This window comes from Candida parapsilosis, contig 005569, assembly GCF_000182765.1.
Source record: "Candida parapsilosis strain CDC317 annotated contig 005569".
Taxonomy (NCBI): Eukaryota; Fungi; Ascomycota; class Pichiomycetes; order Serinales; family Debaryomycetaceae; genus Lodderomyces; species Lodderomyces parapsilosis.
This window is the reverse complement of record NW_023503278.1, coordinates 696268-713562: the sequence shown is the minus strand read 5'-3', so window position 1 is coordinate 713562 and position 17295 is coordinate 696268. Positions and strand designations below refer to the sequence as shown.

General features: G+C 38.8%; 5 protein-coding genes across 5 annotated transcripts; 4 read left to right on the top strand and 1 right to left on the bottom strand. All coding sequences in view use genetic code 12, as the record gives it.

The window, feature by feature from the left end:
- Positions 1–964: 964 nt before the first annotated feature.
- On the top strand, positions 965–5929 carry CPAR2_103160 (uncharacterized protein; the record flags this gene model as incomplete). The annotated part of the gene is made up of 1 exon (XM_036812343.1): positions 965–5929. The coding sequence occupies one exon, from the start codon at positions 965–967 to the stop codon at positions 5927–5929; it is 4965 nt and encodes a 1654-aa protein (XP_036663461.1).
- A 697-nt stretch (positions 5930–6626) lies between these two features.
- On the top strand, positions 6627–8273 carry CPAR2_103150 (flavin-containing monooxygenase; the record flags this gene model as incomplete). Its single annotated transcript, XM_036812342.1, has 1 exon — positions 6627–8273. One exon carries the CDS (start codon positions 6627–6629, stop codon positions 8271–8273), a length of 1647 nt encoding a protein of 548 aa, XP_036663460.1.
- Positions 8274–8679: 406 nt separating this feature from the next.
- Positions 8680–10326, top strand: CPAR2_103140 (flavin-containing monooxygenase; the record flags this gene model as incomplete). The annotated part of the gene is made up of 1 exon (XM_036812341.1): positions 8680–10326. The coding sequence occupies one exon, from the start codon at positions 8680–8682 to the stop codon at positions 10324–10326; it is 1647 nt and encodes a 548-aa protein (XP_036663459.1).
- A 274-nt stretch (positions 10327–10600) lies between these two features.
- On the top strand, positions 10601–12415 carry CPAR2_103130 (uncharacterized protein; the record flags this gene model as incomplete). Its single annotated transcript, XM_036812340.1, has 1 exon — positions 10601–12415. The coding sequence occupies one exon, from the start codon at positions 10601–10603 to the stop codon at positions 12413–12415; it is 1815 nt and encodes a 604-aa protein (XP_036663458.1).
- A 78-nt stretch (positions 12416–12493) lies between these two features.
- ZCF8 (Zcf8p) lies at positions 12494–15286 on the bottom strand (the record flags this gene model as incomplete). Its single annotated transcript, XM_036812339.1, has 1 exon — positions 12494–15286. One exon carries the CDS (start codon positions 15284–15286, stop codon positions 12494–12496), a length of 2793 nt encoding a protein of 930 aa, XP_036663457.1.
- Positions 15287–17295: the final 2009 nt, after the last annotated feature.

Sequence of the window (17295 nt, the reverse complement as noted above, 5' to 3'; positions counted from 1 at the left end):
AAAGAAATTGGAAGCAGCCTTCCCATTGTCCACTACTCTATGTGAATAGATTGCGCTCGTGGTTGGTGGCACATTACTGCTCCTCTATCGCAAAAAGAAAACAAGACTTTCGTTAAGAATAATAGAGCACTTTTTTATTTGCATTGTGGCGACGAATTGAGAATGGTTCACCTGTAGAACAAGCTTTTGAAGGGCTTCTGAGACCACATGAAAAAACAAGAGTATGACATCTTGACGCGTATTATTGATCAAGTTTACTTTATTACTTGCACCCTTTGCTTTAATCCATTGCTGGTACTTGGGATTCCTTCAGCCAATCGTAACTCTAATCATTTTCGGAATAACTTATAAATTAAAGTATGTTTGTGTAATAATTACTTTTTTTATTCAATACAAAAACACCAAAAAAAAGGACATTCCTTAGCCATAAGTATAACAGGTAAGGACCCGATTCAGTCGTGTCTGTATCTCATAATTAGCACACTGTTGACTAGAGCTGTGCTGCTCCAGTCGTGCATTGAATTGTGGCGTCAGACTTACTGGTCTTTGTACAAGTCGTGCCGTATAGGTATGGACCGCTTGAGCCAGCATTTTTCTCAGGCGCTTAAAAATATCAACTCAAAGGAGTATATTCTGCCCAACTTGCACAGAGTTGTTTCTTCTATTTACATTACAAAGAAGTCTCCTTCATCCCAAACACTGTTAAGTAGTACGACCATGTGAAGAAGTACTTCTTTATTCAATGGCCGCTTTACTGTTATATTAAACCACCCTATCTACACAAAAAAACATTCTGAGCGGGATTTTTATTTTATTTTTTTTGTAAAAAAATTCATTTTTAAGAATTATTATTTTTTTTCGTCTTCATCTTCGTCTTGTTCACAAGCTACTACTTCTTCAGTTCTTCTTATCCGAACTAGCTTTCAATAAGACAACTACTCTCAAAGACAGTCTTCGACTAATCATGTTGCATCAGCTGTCACGTAATGGCACTAGCAGTTGCCAATTCTGGGATTACGACGACATCACCAAATGTGCTAGACTAAGATTGGACTATTACCCACCACTACTATTGACTATCGTGTCGTTTGCTATACTATTCGCAAAGTCCCTTATATCATATAATAAGAAAAGACGAGGAGGTCAAATCAAGTTACCCGATGATTCTCGTCCACTTTTGGCAACTACCGATAACTATGGAGCTACAAACATATCCACAACTGATGATCAAAAACTCACTAAGGAGGATTTAAAAGTTTTGCATTTTGACCTTGCTCGATTGCCAGATACCAATATTGATGGAAGTTCACATGGGTACGTTAAGGAGGTTTTCAAAAATACGAGTGAAAGTTTAAGGGTTTCCGTTGAGTATGTATTGGTGATACTATCATTGGGATTACACTTGTCTCCCTTGATCAACCGAAAATTGGGCAAAGAGTTCAGAAACACTCATGTTGTGCTTGCCCAACTCATTTTTTGGGTGTACTTGTTCATCATTGTAACAATAAGAGTCATTAATATGAAAAGAGTTGCCATTAGATTACCAAATTTGTGGATACATACTACAGCACTCTATTTTTTCAATATATTCCCGGCATTATTGACCTTCAGGTCAGCCTTGATTACAACAACATTAAACAAAACCGGTCGAGAATACTATATTTTCCAATTTGTTATCGCTGCTTTATTATTGACATTAAACTTGACTGCTACCGTCGGTGACAAACCTTCTCAATTGTACATTGTTCCTGGTGTTGAGCCAAATCCTGAAAACATCTCAAGTATTGCGTCATTTATCTCCTATAGTTGGTTGGACAAAATGGTATGGAGTGCATACAAACAACCTTTAAAACTTCGTGATATTTGGGGGTTACGAGAGGATGATTATGCTTTATATGTATTAAAAGGATTTGAAGCGTCGAAAACTACCTTGAGGTTCACCTACAAGATTTTTTTCCATTTCAAATATCTTTTCGCAATTCAAGCCTTTTGGGCAATTGTCGAATCCATGCTTGTTTTTGGCCCATCAGTATTGTTGAAAAAAGTGTTGGAGTATGTTGCTGACCCAGACTCAATTTCAGCAAACTTGGCTTGGACTTTTGTATTTATGATGCCCATTGTTAAAATCTTGGATTCCATTTGTTCTGGTTGTTCATTGTTTCTTGGTAGAAGAGTTTGTGTTAGGATGAAGGCAGTTATAATTGGAGAAGTTTATGCCAAAGCCTTAAGGAGAAAAATAACTGTTACTGAAACTACTTCCGAAGATTCGTCTGTTGATGATAAGAAATCGTCAACGGATGAAGACAGTAGCGACGAAAAGGAGTCAAAAACTACAGCTGAGTTGGGTGCAATCATCAATCTTATGGCAATCGATGCATTTAAAGTATCAGAGATCTGTGGATACTTGCATTACTTTGTTGGTGCAATTTTGATGATCATCTTTTGTACTGTGTTGTTGTACAACTTATTAGGTTGGAGTGCCCTTGTTGGTTCCATGGCAATTGTGGTGTTGTTGCCAGTAAATTACCAGTTTGCTCAATGGTTAGGTAGATTACAGAAGCAAATGTTGGGAGTTACTGATAAGAGGATCCAAAAATTGAATGAAACATTTCAAAGCATCAGAATTATCAAGTTTTTTGCTTGGGAGGACAAATTCTTCCAAAGCGCAATGGATGTGAGAAATGAGGAATTAAAGTATTTGAAATATAGAGCTGCTGTTTGGTGTGCTGCATCATTTGTATGGTTTATCACTCCCACTTTGATTACATTACTTTCATTCTATTGTTACACGATCATCGAGGGTAACACGTTAACCGCACCAGTTGCATTTACTGCGTTGTCATTGTTTACCTTGTTGAGGTCACCATTGGACCAATTGGCCGATATGACATCGTTTGTTATCCAATCCAAAGTGTCGTTGGATAGAGTTGCTGATTTCTTGGATGAGGCTGAAACATCCAAGTATGATCAGTTGGCTCAAGAAAAGGGACCCAACTCTCCGGAAATTGGATTTGAAAAAGCCACATTGTCATGGAACGCACTGTCAAAATCTGATTTCAAATTGCGGGATTTGAATATAGCTTTCAAGCCGGGCAAATTGAATGTGATTATTGGCCCAACTGGTGCAGGTAAAACTTCGTTACTTTTGGCTCTTCTTGGTGAAATGGATTTACTTGGCGGTAAAGTGTTTTTACCTGGTATTATTCCCCGCGATGATGTGATCCCTGATGAGAATGGATTGACCGAATCAGTAGCTTATTGTTCACAATCAGCTTGGTTATTGAATGACACGATCAGAGGAAATATTACATTCGGTTCCCCGTTTAACCAAACACGTTATGATGAAGTCATTGAAGCTTGTGGATTGACACGGGACTTGCAAATCTTGAGTGCTGGTGATCAAACTGAAGTTGGTGAAAAGGGAATCACTTTGTCTGGTGGACAAAAACAAAGAGTTTCTCTTGCAAGAGCTTTGTACTCTAACTCGAGGCATTTGCTTCTTGATGATTGTTTGTCGGCAGTTGATTCACATACTGCTCTATGGATTTATGAAAATTGTATCACTGGACCTTTGATGCAAGGAAAAACGTGTATATTGGTATCGCATAATGTTGCATTGACAGCTCAACATGCTGAATGGATTGTCGTTATGGAAAATGGTAGAGTCAAGAATCAAGGTACGACTGAAGTTTTATTGGAATCAGGTGATTTAGGTGATGATGAATTGGTAAAATCATCAGTCTTGAACTCTAGAACGCAATCTTCTCAAAACTTGCAATCGCTTGATGACAAGAATGCTGAAATGAAGGCCAAAGCTGCCACGATTGAACAAAAATTGAAAAAGCTAAAGAGTAGCGAGGATGCAGAGGAGGAAGAGCCATTGATTAAAACTGATGGTAAATTGGTTGACGAAGAGAATAAAGCTGAAGGTGTGGTTAGCTCCAAGGTTTACCTCGATTATGCCAAAGTGTTGGGTGGCTGGAAAGTGTGGACTGCAATTTTCGTTACTTTTATCGCTTCGCAAATTGTGTATATGTATCAATCATGGTGGTTGCGAACCTGGTCGATTCATAGTGAAAATGACACTGCAATATTGAAGTCAGCAACCACATTAGTGGGACAAGTTATTGAGAGCTCTCATTTAGTTCAATTACCAGGAGTGCGCAATTTCATTGGTGCTGTTAAATACGTGCAATTCTCTGCCAACATGGTTGACCAAGTTGCTGAACAACATTCAACATTATATTACATTACAATTTACGGGATTATTGGATTTGCCTATGGTTTCACCGCATGTGTGAGAATTTTAGTAACATTTTTTTCCGGTATTCGGGCATCGAATCGAATTTTCAAAAGAGTGTTGTTGACAATTCTTCATGCAAAATTGAGATTCTTTGACAAGACGCCGTTAGGCCGTATAATGAATAGGTTTTCCAAGGATATTGAATCAGTAGATCAGGAAGTAACACCATTTGCTGAAGGGGTTTTCATTTGTGTTGTTCAATGTGTTTCAATCTTAATTTTGATTACATTCATTACTCCAGGGTTTCTTGTTTTTGCATTTGTTATTGCATTCTTGTACTACTTGGTGGGGTTTTTCTACTTGACTTTATCCAGAGAGTTGAAAAGATATGAATCCATTACCAAGTCTCCTATTCATCAGCATTTTTCCGAATCCTTGACTGGTGTTGCTACAATCAGAGCGTATGGAGTTGAATCGCGTTTCATGAAGCAAAACTTACAAGCAATTGATAATAACAATAGACCGTTTTTCTATTTGTGGGTTGCTAATAGATGGCTTTCTTTTAGAATCGATGTCGTTGGTTCATTGGTGATGTTCTTTGCAGGTATTTTTGTGTTGTTGTCAATTGGCAAAATTGATGCTGGTTTAGCTGGGTTATCGTTATCGTATGCAATTGCATTCAGCGAAAGTGCCCTTTGGGTTGTTCGTCTTTATGCAAACGTTGAAATGAATATGAATTCTGTTGAAAGATTGCAAGAGTACCTTGAAGTTGAACAGGAACCTCCTTATGAAGTGAAAGAAACCGAACCGCCCACAAATTGGCCGGAAAAGGGACAAATTTCGGTCAATGACGTTTCATTGAGATATTCTCCTGATTTGCCTCGTGTGATCAAGAATGTCACGTTTGATATTGAGCCTTGTAACAAGGTTGGAATTGTTGGAAGAACTGGTGCTGGTAAATCAACCATTATTACTGCATTTTTCCGATTCTTGGACCCTGAAAGTGGTTCGATCAAGATTGATGGTGTTGATATCACTAAAATAGGATTGAGAAATTTGCGTCAAGCAATCACGATTATTCCACAAGACCCCACTTTATTTGCGGGAACAATAAGATCCAACTTGGACCCCTTTGAACAATACACGGACGCCGATATCTTTGCTGCTTTGAAACGAGTCAATTTGATTAATTCTAACGAGCAAACACCATCATCATCATCATCATCAGCAGCAGCAGCCATGGCAGTTACTGAAGAGAATCAGAACAAATTTCATGATTTGGAGAATCCAATTACTGAAGGTGGAGGAAACTTATCGCAAGGAGAACGTCAATTAGTTTGTCTTGCTCGATCATTGCTCAAAAACCCCAAAATCATTTTACTTGACGAAGCTACGAGCTCGATTGATTATAAATCTGATGCATTAATCCAAAAGACAATTCGTGATGAATTTGGATCAAGTACGATCCTAACCATTGCTCATCGGTTGAGAACAATCATTGATTACGATAAAATCTTGGTTATGGATGCCGGTAAAGTTGTTGAATACGACAATCCATACGTCTTGATTTCTAACCAAGACTCGTTATTTTATTCAATGTGTGAGAATAGTGGTGAGCTCAATAGTTTGATTGCGTTGGCAAAGGAGTCATATGTGAAGAAGAAGAATCAGAAGCACCCAAAGTAAATAGAACGTTTTTTAATAGAGAGATTAATTACCATAACCCCTTGCATTGTAGGAATGTTCACACACATCGGAAAATACTGCCCACCTAGCGTAGCAGCAGAAAAATTCAATCTCGTAAAGTGACGTAGGTCTCTTCATACGGAAGCTCTTTTCTGGTTTTCTCATACTCAGGTGACGGAGTATTTGGAAATAAAACAATAACCAACCTCCATTTCCCCTATACTTCATATACCCCACGTAAATTAAGCAGCGAACAATGTAATATCCGTTTTTTATTATGTATTGCCAGATACGACGCGATCGCTTTTCAATGACATGCACCCCACTATTCGATATCGAGCGCGCAAAATGTTTTCTTTTTTTTTTTTTTTTTTTTTTTTTCACTCGAAATCACATATTTCCGTTCTTTCGGAAAATTTAAAGTGAGAGATACAGCTTTTGGGTATTTTATGTATCGGAGATTGAAAGCTCCATTAAAGCCGCCCTAGCAATTTTAATCCGTGATTGCAACAAAAAAATAAACCCTAAATACACAGGACAATACAACAATAAATTCATATGCTCCGTTGTTTTGATTGATATTAACAGTGGCGGAGAAATATGAAAATCTCTCATTATTTATAAAGAAGGTGGAATCCGCACAAGTCTACATCTTTACAGGATCCTACTAGTAAATAAGCACTTCACTACAATCAAGATGTCTACAATCACATTAACAAAAGATTCGCATGTTCACCCAGATAAGTATAGAATTAAATTGAAGGATTCTAATGGAGTTTTGAGTGGGGATGCAAAAGCTTTAAAAAACATTGATAACTCTAAACCAACAGTTCACACTTCATCAAATGTTGCAATCATTGGTGCTGGCTTCGGTGGAATGGCAAGTGCAATCAAGACTATGAACTCACTTAAAGAGAATGATGTAACCATTTTTGAAAGACATGACAATTATGGGGGAACCTGGTACGCTAATACATACCCAGGATGTGCTTCTGATATTCCAGCTGTTTGGTATTCCTTTTCGTTTGCATTGACTTCGAACTGGACCCGTGTTCAGCCTCCACAATACGAGATGGAGGAGTACATTTTGAGAGTTGCTGAGCAATTCAAATTGAGAGAAAAGACAAGATTCAAGACTTCAGTGGATGAGTGTGTATTCAATGAAGATACTGGTATTTGGACTTTGTACGCTCACGACATCACTACTGGTCAAAAAATTGAACACACCGCTAAAATCTTGTTATCTTGCACTGGTGTATTGATCCATCCTGCACATTTGAGAGAACCGGGTTTGGAAAATTTCAAAGGGGCATACATGCATTCTGCTCTTTGGGATCACTCAATTGACACGAGAGGTAAAAATGTTGTCGTGTTTGGAAATGGGTGCTCGGCAAACCAAGTCGTTCCAGCATTGTTAAATGATCCAAAGTATAGCGTCAATTCGTTAACCCAAATCGTTCGCTCAAAACACTATGTCATGCCTCCAGTGCCAAAAATTCTTATTTTCTTCTACAATTTGCTCAGAAATAGCTTTTTTGGTTTGCAGTTGGTGCGTTGGGTAACAATTACGTATGCCGAGCTTAGATTTCCATTATTCAAAGGAGAGAGTTTCTTGTCAAAATTGGTTCGTTGGGCACACAGATCCGCGTCAGTGAATTATATGAAGCAGGCTCCAAAAAAGTATTGGGATGCACTCATACCTGAGTATAAGGCTGGTTGCAAAAGGTTAATTTTCGATTACGGGTACATTCCTTCATTGAATGATTCAAGGATCGAACTTACTAATGAACGAGTTGACAGGATTGTGGCAGATGGAATCTACTTGAAAGATGGCAGATTTATTAAAGCAGATATAATTGTTGCCTGTACTGGATATGATGTGCCAAAAGCATTTGGTTTACCTGTCAAAACCAACAAGGGAGCTTCATTGCAAAAGATCTGGGCTGAGGAAGGTGTTGGCGCTTATCGTACGCTCTTGGTCAAGGACATTCCAAACTTCTTCTTGATTGATGGTCCTAACGCTGGTACTGGCCATGCATCAGTCGTTATGGCAATTGAGCATGGTATTGATTACTACATGAAAGTCGCAAAGCCTATTCTTCAAGGGAAAGAGAAATCCGTAGTGGTCAAACCAGAACCATACAATAATTGGTTCAAGTTGATGCAAGAGAAATTGCGCGAAAGTGTTTTTGGAACAGCATTTGGTGGTTGTTCTTCATGGTATGGAAATGGACAAGTCAATTTCACAACTTATCCATTCAGCCAAATTCACTACTGGTATATCACTCATTTTCCTAATTACAAGGATTTGATTTACAAACACAACGATAAGAAAAGAGTATAGAGGGTTATTTATAGTATTTAAAGAGTTTATAAAATGGAGTGATTTTGTATAAAAAGCAAAAAACCTGTTGTGGGCTTAATGGATGATAGAGTTGTAACATGATTGACTCTTTTGATTTGTTTCAATTTATAGGAGAATCCCCATAACGGAGAAATTTCCAAATTGGGAATATGAAGACAAAACGTCTGATTTCTGCTCTCTCCAAATTAGCTAATTTTTTAGTTGTGCCTTAAACTATCCCCCCACCACCACTTTGCAAAATGATTACTGGAAATCACTTTATCACATGCCTTCAATAACAGATATGGCGTGATGTGAGATCATACTTCGAAACATATATATATGATGGGTGATAACCTCTTGCAAAAGGTTGAAGATTATTGCTAGCCACTACTAGCTATCCTCTATGTCTACCATCACATTAACAAAAGATTCCCATTTGCATCCCGAAAAGTATAGAATCAACTTGAAGGAATGTACGGATGTGGTTGGCCCCAATCAGACAGCCTTGAAGAATTTCAACAATGACTTACCGACAATCCATACGTCTTCCAATATTGCTATTATCGGTGCTGGATTTGGTGGAATGGCAAGTGCAATCAAGACTATGAAATCACTTAAAGAGAATGATGTAACCATTTTTGAAAGACATGACAATTATGGGGGAACCTGGTACGCTAATACATACCCAGGATGTGCTTCTGATATTCCAGCTGTTTGGTATTCCTTTTCGTTTGCATTGACTTCGAACTGGACCCGTGTTCAGCCTCCACAATACGAGATGGAGGAGTACATTTTGAGAGTTGCTGAGCAATTCAAATTGAGAGAAAAGACAAGATTCAAGACTTCAGTGGATGAGTGTGTATTCAATGAAGATACTGGTATTTGGACTTTGTACGCTCACGACATCGCTACTGGTCAAAAAATTGAACACACCGCTAAAATCTTGTTATCTTGCACTGGTGTCTTGGTGCATCCTTTGCAATTAAAAGAACCGGGCTTGGAGAACTTTAAAGGAAAGTACATGCACTCAGCTCTCTGGGACCATTCAGTTGACTTCAAGAGTAAAAATGTTGTCGTGTTTGGAAATGGGTGCTCGGCAAACCAAGTTGTTCCAACATTATTGAATGGGAAAGAGTTTGATATTGCTTCACTAACCCAAATTGTTCGATCAAAGCATTATGTCATGCCTCCAGTGCCAAAAATTCTTGTTTTCTTTTACAATTTACTTCGATACAGTTTCCTCGGTTTGCAATTGGTGCGGTGGGTGACGATATTGGTGGCCGAATCAAGATTTCCTTTATTCAGAGGAGAGGGCCCTTTGTCGAAACTAGTTCGTTGGATCAATAGAGCCATGTCGGTCAACTATATGAAACAGGCACCAAAGAAGTACTGGGACGCACTTATTCCTAATTACAAGGTAGGTTGTAAAAGATTGATTTTTGATTACGGGTACATCCCTTCATTGAAGGACCCTAGACTCCATCTCACCAACGAGCGTGTTGACAAAATCGTGGCAGATGGAATATATTTGAAAGATGGTACATTTGTCAAGGCAGATATAATTATTGCCTGTACTGGTTACGACGTTCCCAAAGCTTTTACTTTACCGATTAAAACAAATAAGGGAGCTTCATTGAAAAAGATTTGGGATGAAGAAGGTGTTGGAGCTTATCGTACGATTTTGGTCAAGAGCATCCCAAATTTGTTTTTGATAGATGGTCCAAATGTTGGAACTGGTCATGCATCGGTTGTGATGGCAATCGAACACGGAATTGATTACTTTATTAAGATTGCCAAGCCAATTCTTCAAGGGAAAGAGAAGTCGGTCGTGGTCAAACCAGAACCATACAATAATTGGTTCAAGTTGATGCAAGAGAAATTGCGTGAAAGTGTTTTTGGAACAGCATTTGGTGGTTGTACATCTTGGTATGCCGATGGTAGAACCAATTTCACTACCTATCCGTTCAGCCAAATTCACTACTGGTATATCACTCATTTTCCTAATTACAAGGATTTGATTTACAAACACAACGATAAGAAAAATATTTAAACAAAACATCGGTATATAGTAACAACTATGTGTAGTGTAAAAGGGAGCGAAGTCAAACACATGTTTTTGTAAGACTTGACTTTGATCCATGTACCAAAAATGTTTGACCTCTCCTGCCGAACTGGTAGGGGGCCAACTTCTTGTGTGGCTCTTAAATTTTGTTTTTCCGCAATCGGGCGCGCGTATTGCCGTTACTCTCGCTCTTTACTATTTTCATTGTGGAAAGCCACACTAGAGATAAGGTTTGTCTCAAACCCAGAAATATTCATTGCTAATGCCACTGTTGTCAGAATCAAACAATACTGATGATAAAAGCTTTTCTACTTCAGTGCAGTCTACAGATCAACTTTGGGAACCAGAACTACCGCCTTATCCAATTGACACCCACCACATTCAACAAGAACACCTTTGCACCTGGCCAATCTCTAACAGTGTTGAAATGAACACCCTTGATAAACCTTACGATAGCAAAGCACCTGTATCAGAACTGTATGATGACTTGATTACAGAGGAGGAAGTTATTGCAGACTCAACTTCGTATCACCCTTCATCTCATCTCCAAACATTGGAGGATTTGCCTCAAGGCAGGCACTTGGGGCTATACTCGACGATAATTTTGTTCATCAGTAGGATCCTAGGAAGTGGGATTTTTAGTATCACATCGGGTATATACATTGATTGTGGACAAAGTCCATTCCTATTCTTTCTCGCATGGATCATTGCAGCAATCGCCTCATTTGGTGGCCTCTATGTGTTTCTCGAGATGGGGTCGTTGGTACCTCGAAGTGGTGGAGCTAAAGTTTTCCTAGAGTTCATATACACCACGCCCACGTTGTTGGCGACTGTTGCATTCTCCATATACCTGGTCATGTTTGGATTTACCATTAGTAATGTGTTGGTGTTTGGTGAGTACTTTATTCATGCGTTGGGGATTACCATTACCCCATGGAGGATCAGAATCTCTGGATTGTTGTTTCTATATGGTGCCGCTTTGATACATGGAGTCAGTGTCAATCATGGCGTCAAAGTTCAGAATGTCATCGGCGCATTAAAGTTGGTTCTTGTTGTAATTATGGTTGTGATGGGATTATATGTTACCATTCTTCTGCCTAACGTGACTAAATTGCAGAGCCATTTAGCATGGGATGATTTCTGGCAAGTAAAAGCCAAGACCAATTTATCATCCTTCTCCAGTGCTGTTATTAAAGCGAGTTTTGCATTCAGTGGTTGGAATTCGGTACATACTGTCTCTAATGAAATTCAAGATCCCATCAGGACGTTTAAAATTGCGGGTCCAGTCTCGCTTGCAATAATGGCAGTTACCTATGGTATCATCAACTTGGCGTACTTGATAGTCATACCTGGTCAAGAGATTGTCAATTCATCAACACTTGTTGGGTCCATTCTATTTGAAAGGATTTTGGGAAAGAGTCTCGGACGGCATTTCCTCACTTTTGCTATTGCTATATGTGCTGGAGGAAACATTTTTGTCGTCATCTACACGATATCCCGTGTTGATCAAGAGGTATTCCGTGAAGGTTACTTGCCATTTTCAAAATTCATGTCGTCCAATTGGCCATTCGGGGCACCACTTCGAATTCTCATCTTAAGCTGTGCCATCACAACGGTTATCATTTTGGGTTTTCATGAAGGTGATGTTTACAGTTACATGGTGTCATTAGAAGGATACCCACAACAAATTGCCATTGCGTTGATCGCAGTTGGTATATTCATCATTCGTAAGCGTTACCCAGATCTACATGCTCCGATCAGAGCAGGCTATTTTGGTACAATAGCGGTTTTATTAATCAGTATTTACTTGATTGTTGGCCCATTCATTTCATCTACTTCACCAAATCCTAAGGGGTTGGAGAGTTGGCCAAACTATGGACTTGTAGGACTGATATGTGTCTTTTTATGTGTATTGTATTGGGCATTTATGTTCAGGTTACTTCCGTGGTGGGGAAACTACGAATTGGTAGTTGAAGAGACAACTTTGAGCGATGGGCTAACGATCAAATCGTGGATAAAGGTTCCGTGCCCCTCCGATTCTCATCATGGCCCTTTACTCGGCGAATCCGTCGGATAGTTTATAGACAATAGAACAACAAGTCTTACAAAGAAGCTTTTTTAGTGCATTGCTTTCTATCACTATAAGACTCATGAGCTAATCATCAATATTAGGTTCAACATTAAGCTTTATGTATTCTTCAACATCATTAAGGTCAAACACCAATCCCATCAATTTATCTTTATGCTGGTCGACAAATGCATCATTGAACTTTAAAGTGTTTGTGATTACCATGTCCCTAGTCAATTGTGCTCCAGGCCCCTCTCCAGGTGTTGCAGCATTGCTCAATAAAAATTGAAACAAATCCCACACTTTTTCCACGTATCTGAAAAAATTATCTCTTGAACCGAAATATACATCGGTGATATACTTCCAATGTTCCGAATCGCACTCATTTTTCAAATGGTAAAGCAAGTCAGTCAAATCCTTGAATTCAAATGGAGGTTTATGATTTTGTGAGTTACCATCCAGTTGTCTTTGTACTGTAGTTGGTTCTTCATTGAGAACATGGTTGGCGTCAATCAAAAAATCGACATTAACGCGAAACACGGGGATGTACGTGTAGTATCCCTTCATTGCAGGGCTAACAATAAACTTATTCAATGTCATTTGAAATGATTCAAGAGTTTCACGATAAACTTTGTCTAAACGAATCTTGTAGGTAACGTTGTTCTCTCTTGTCTTTTGAAGAAGCACGTACTTCAAAAATATCAAAAACAATGACTGATACGTCAAGCATTGCAAGAATGCCTTTATGAAGTGTAACGAAAAGTTTTCAAGTATAAAGTCAACCAAATTGTCCCCTGCTCCTTTGCCCTTGTAAAATTTATCAAGTAGATTGAAATGATTATTCAAATTCATCATGGTTGTCAAAAACGACGAGTATCTCAAACTCGGAAAGTAGCTGGACTCAATTCGAATGAACGATAGCCACCTAACAAACAAGAGCAAAATTTGTTGGTTTTTGAGTAAAGTCTCCACATCCGTTTTTGTCACCTGCGGCTCCGAAACTCCTTCTACCACATCACAAAACTTCTCTTCCACTCGCTTCAAGTCATCTCTCAATAATATTGACGCATTGCTGTACAAACTCAAGTAGTCCTTGACTATACGTCTTATTGATGTGGATTGACCCGACCTCGTGTAATAAAGACTCCAAATGGCAATTTGGTGTCTTGTCAACGGAGAATTAGCAAAAGCCCCCTTAGGGCCATACATGCTATTCAATACGTCAGCATGAGGGACGATAGAGTTCTTTAATTGATTGGAAACCAACATTGAACCCTTGTATTGGAAGAATGTAAATTCCAATTCAATCATCCGTATTTGGATCCAATATTTGCCTAATAATCGAAACTCTCGAGTTCTAGGGTAACTTCTCTTCCTAACCTCCAGCAGAGGAGGTTGCGGACTATCTTCGGGACCCTGTACCTCCGCGTTAACGTCCTCAATCAAAGCAACAAAATCATTGTTCAACACGAGATAATTCAACAAGTTGTTGAACTCCAAATAATTCTCAATAATAACATTGTCATAGGTGTACAAATTTTTTATAATAAAGTACCAATCCATCAAATAAATCAAGTCTGTCAATGACTCATAGGACAATAGCTTTAGTTTGATAAACTTTGCAATTTTGACCCAATCCTGAATCAAATCGTGTTTATAAACTGTTCTCAAATCGAAAAGAAAATTACATGGTATATTCTCCTGTCTCTCAAACACAAATCCACTAGCAAGGATGAGGAAAACTAGAGATAAATTCCTCAATTCTACCACATTAAATTCAACGCTTTTGCTCAAATTCTTGACATTGTCATCGTCAATTGAAACTAATTTTTCGTAGACGGCCCGTCCCACTCGCATAATCTCGTCGTGATCCTGGATGTCCAAAAATACTGAGTTGATGGTGTTTAAGTATAACTGATAAATATGCTCAATAGCTTCAAATTTGCTGGGCAATAGTCTTTTAATCCTTTTGACATCCACCATGCTTAGCTCAATATTCTTTTGATAATCCTTTGCAAGCAAAGTTTCAATCAAATCACCCTGTGGCTGTTTATTCTCGACCGATGGCCTTGTTTCGACATCAAAATTTGACGTAATGTGCGAGATGGGGTGATGGGACATACCATTATTTGTTTCGGGTTGCAAGTTGGAAAAATGGGATTGGCGTATGTGCGCCAAGGTAAAGTTTTCACTACCCCCTTGTCGTTGCAGCTGTTGCTGTACGCCTTGGTCCAAATATGATCTCAGCTGTTGTTCCATAAGAATTTTGCTTGACTGAATCGATGAAAGTAATGACGGAATTGAGTTTTGGTTGTCATTAAATGCGTGCACAATATCATTCGAAGTTTTCAACCGTTTGTGCATCGTTCTTTTCTTTCGTTCTTTAATCTTGCTAAGCTCCTCTTGTGATGGAGGTTGCGGTGGTTGCAATAGGCATCTATTAACACGTTTGAACTTCTTGCATGAAGTGCAAGGGATCTGCAAATCGCACTTAATTTTCAACATCTTGCATGGCCCACAACTGTAACTCCGTCTCTGTCTCTTTGGCTTGTTTGGGTTATGCGGATCATGGTCGGAAATGTAACTATTGCTAGTTTCATCAATGTTGAAATGTCGGTGCTGTGTATTTGGGTAGTGGGACATTGGCATTGGCGATGGCGATTCCGTTGAGCCTTCGTTACTGGTCTTATCGTTTGCATTAGACAGTGGTGGATCGGGCTGTGGAGATTGTAGTGCCGCCGAATTGGCCAACAGTGTGTTTTGATTAGATGGTACATGCCGCTCCGAGTGTTCCACATTGTTAGATGTTGTTGCACTTGACTCTCTGGTCGACGTTTGTGGCTGTTGTGAGGAATCATCCATGATTGTACGAATATCCATAATTGACAGTCGTGGTGTACTTAATGGACTGGGAGAAATCTACCAACTTCTCGTGGAACTCGTTTCAATGCCTATCAACCTCTTTAAAAGACAAATTCAAGCCCTTAGAAGCGAAATAAAGTGTTTCTGAGTTTGCGTAAACTTCCAATAATTCTAATTTTCTGTTTCCTTGTTCTCTCTGTTGTGTTTTCTCTTCCTATAATTTTTTTTCCTTCTTTTTTATTTACTTTTCTTTTTCCTTTCCGGCGTTTGGCAGTTTATAAATTTTTAACAATCTTTTGTGTTTTCATGGAAATTATGCAACGCCCTTAATCCGTGACTATAATTGAAAATGCCTTTAAAGAGGTATAGCAGATCAGGTGGTAAAGGGTTGCAATTGAAGTGACACCCGTGTTCTTATATTCTATGACAGATAACTTGAACGGTTTTTGAGTTAGACGGATGCTTTGGCATGAGGAGCACTTTGCTGTCGACGGCTAGTAAATAATAAAGAGTAACATTAACAGAACCCGACTGATTGCGCAATTACTTGACATGCAACCTCCTCTTTTAATAATACCTCGGCAGATTGTGTGCTTAAAGCGCGGAAAGCATTCAAGACGGAGCCATTGGTTGTCATAACTCCGATCCGGTACAGACCATAATTCAAATATGTATAAGATCGAATCGAAGGCTACGTTTTGGCACCTCTTAATATTTGCAGAGTGACTGCACTACACATCCATATAAGTAGCAACTGAACGAACCTGCTTCGTGCGTTTAATTTTAGCCAAGAGAGATTTACTTTGGTGCAACATCGGATTTATAAAAAAATAAAAAAAATTCACATGTGCTTTGTGTCATAAATTCAGTGAGGCTTTTGACTCAATGGCGTTGTACAAGAATAATGGAGAAGGAAAATACGTACCTAACCAACAGAAGAACACACCAGAACAGACTTCTCTCTAACCGTGATGACCTATTCAAATACTTGGTTGGAGATAGATGCATACTGAAGAACAGACTAGTTCGAGCCACAGATCATTATAAAATCATATGATCGAATTAGGAGTATAGATCACGAACCCAGTTGCATATCCGGTTGCTTGTGAAACCCCTTGGCATCTGTAGTCAACACACTCGAGAACTCAAATCAATACGAACATATTTCTCCCTTACTGTTGATATTACCGAGGAAATGTACCTCTTGCAAGAGAATTTTGTAAAATCACGCAATTACAAGTTATTATTCCGATCGGGCGGAAATGTTTTGTCTCACTGATTATTGGTAAGTGCTTATATAATGAAGCTGAACGGTATTATGTAATACACGTTTCAATCCCAATTTTATAAGTAAGGCGTGGTAATAACATTATCATTACTTTGTTTGGGTATTCTATAAATCCAATTTGACTGCCAGCAAGCATTAATCATACCCAGCCAATGAGATACTCGTGCCACAGCTCTAAAAGTTTGTTTTTGTCTTGGGTACTGCTTTATGTAGCTTGAGAAATATCAGGAGGCTATAACACTTTCCACATGCTAGGGCATATTGATTGGAATTCAGTGAAAAAAATGGTATTTGTTTGTTTCGCAAGATCGCATGTCATCTCTTTGTTTATTTCATGTACGACCATTGGTAGTGGTGGAGGTTGCGCCTTAAAAAATATAGCAAAGGAATTCGTAATTTCAATTCGGTAAAGATAAATACGTACAAATAAACACTCAAAGCAGATAATCGGGGTGGACTTTTGATGGTCCTAATGACTTATAAGATAGCACGACCAATTCAGAATTCGAATACATTTTTTGAAGCTTAATATCAATTATTTTATCCCCATATAACACACATAAAGAATCCTTTCCTCCAACCCATTTTGCATCATCATTTTGATGATGGTATCCATCAGCCCCCGGAGGTAGATTTGGGCTAAAGATAGAAGCTATACCTAGAGATATTTGGCGAGCCAGAATACAGTCTCGCGAATGCCACCAGTTGATGCTAGCATTGTAAAATAGGTTACATAGGT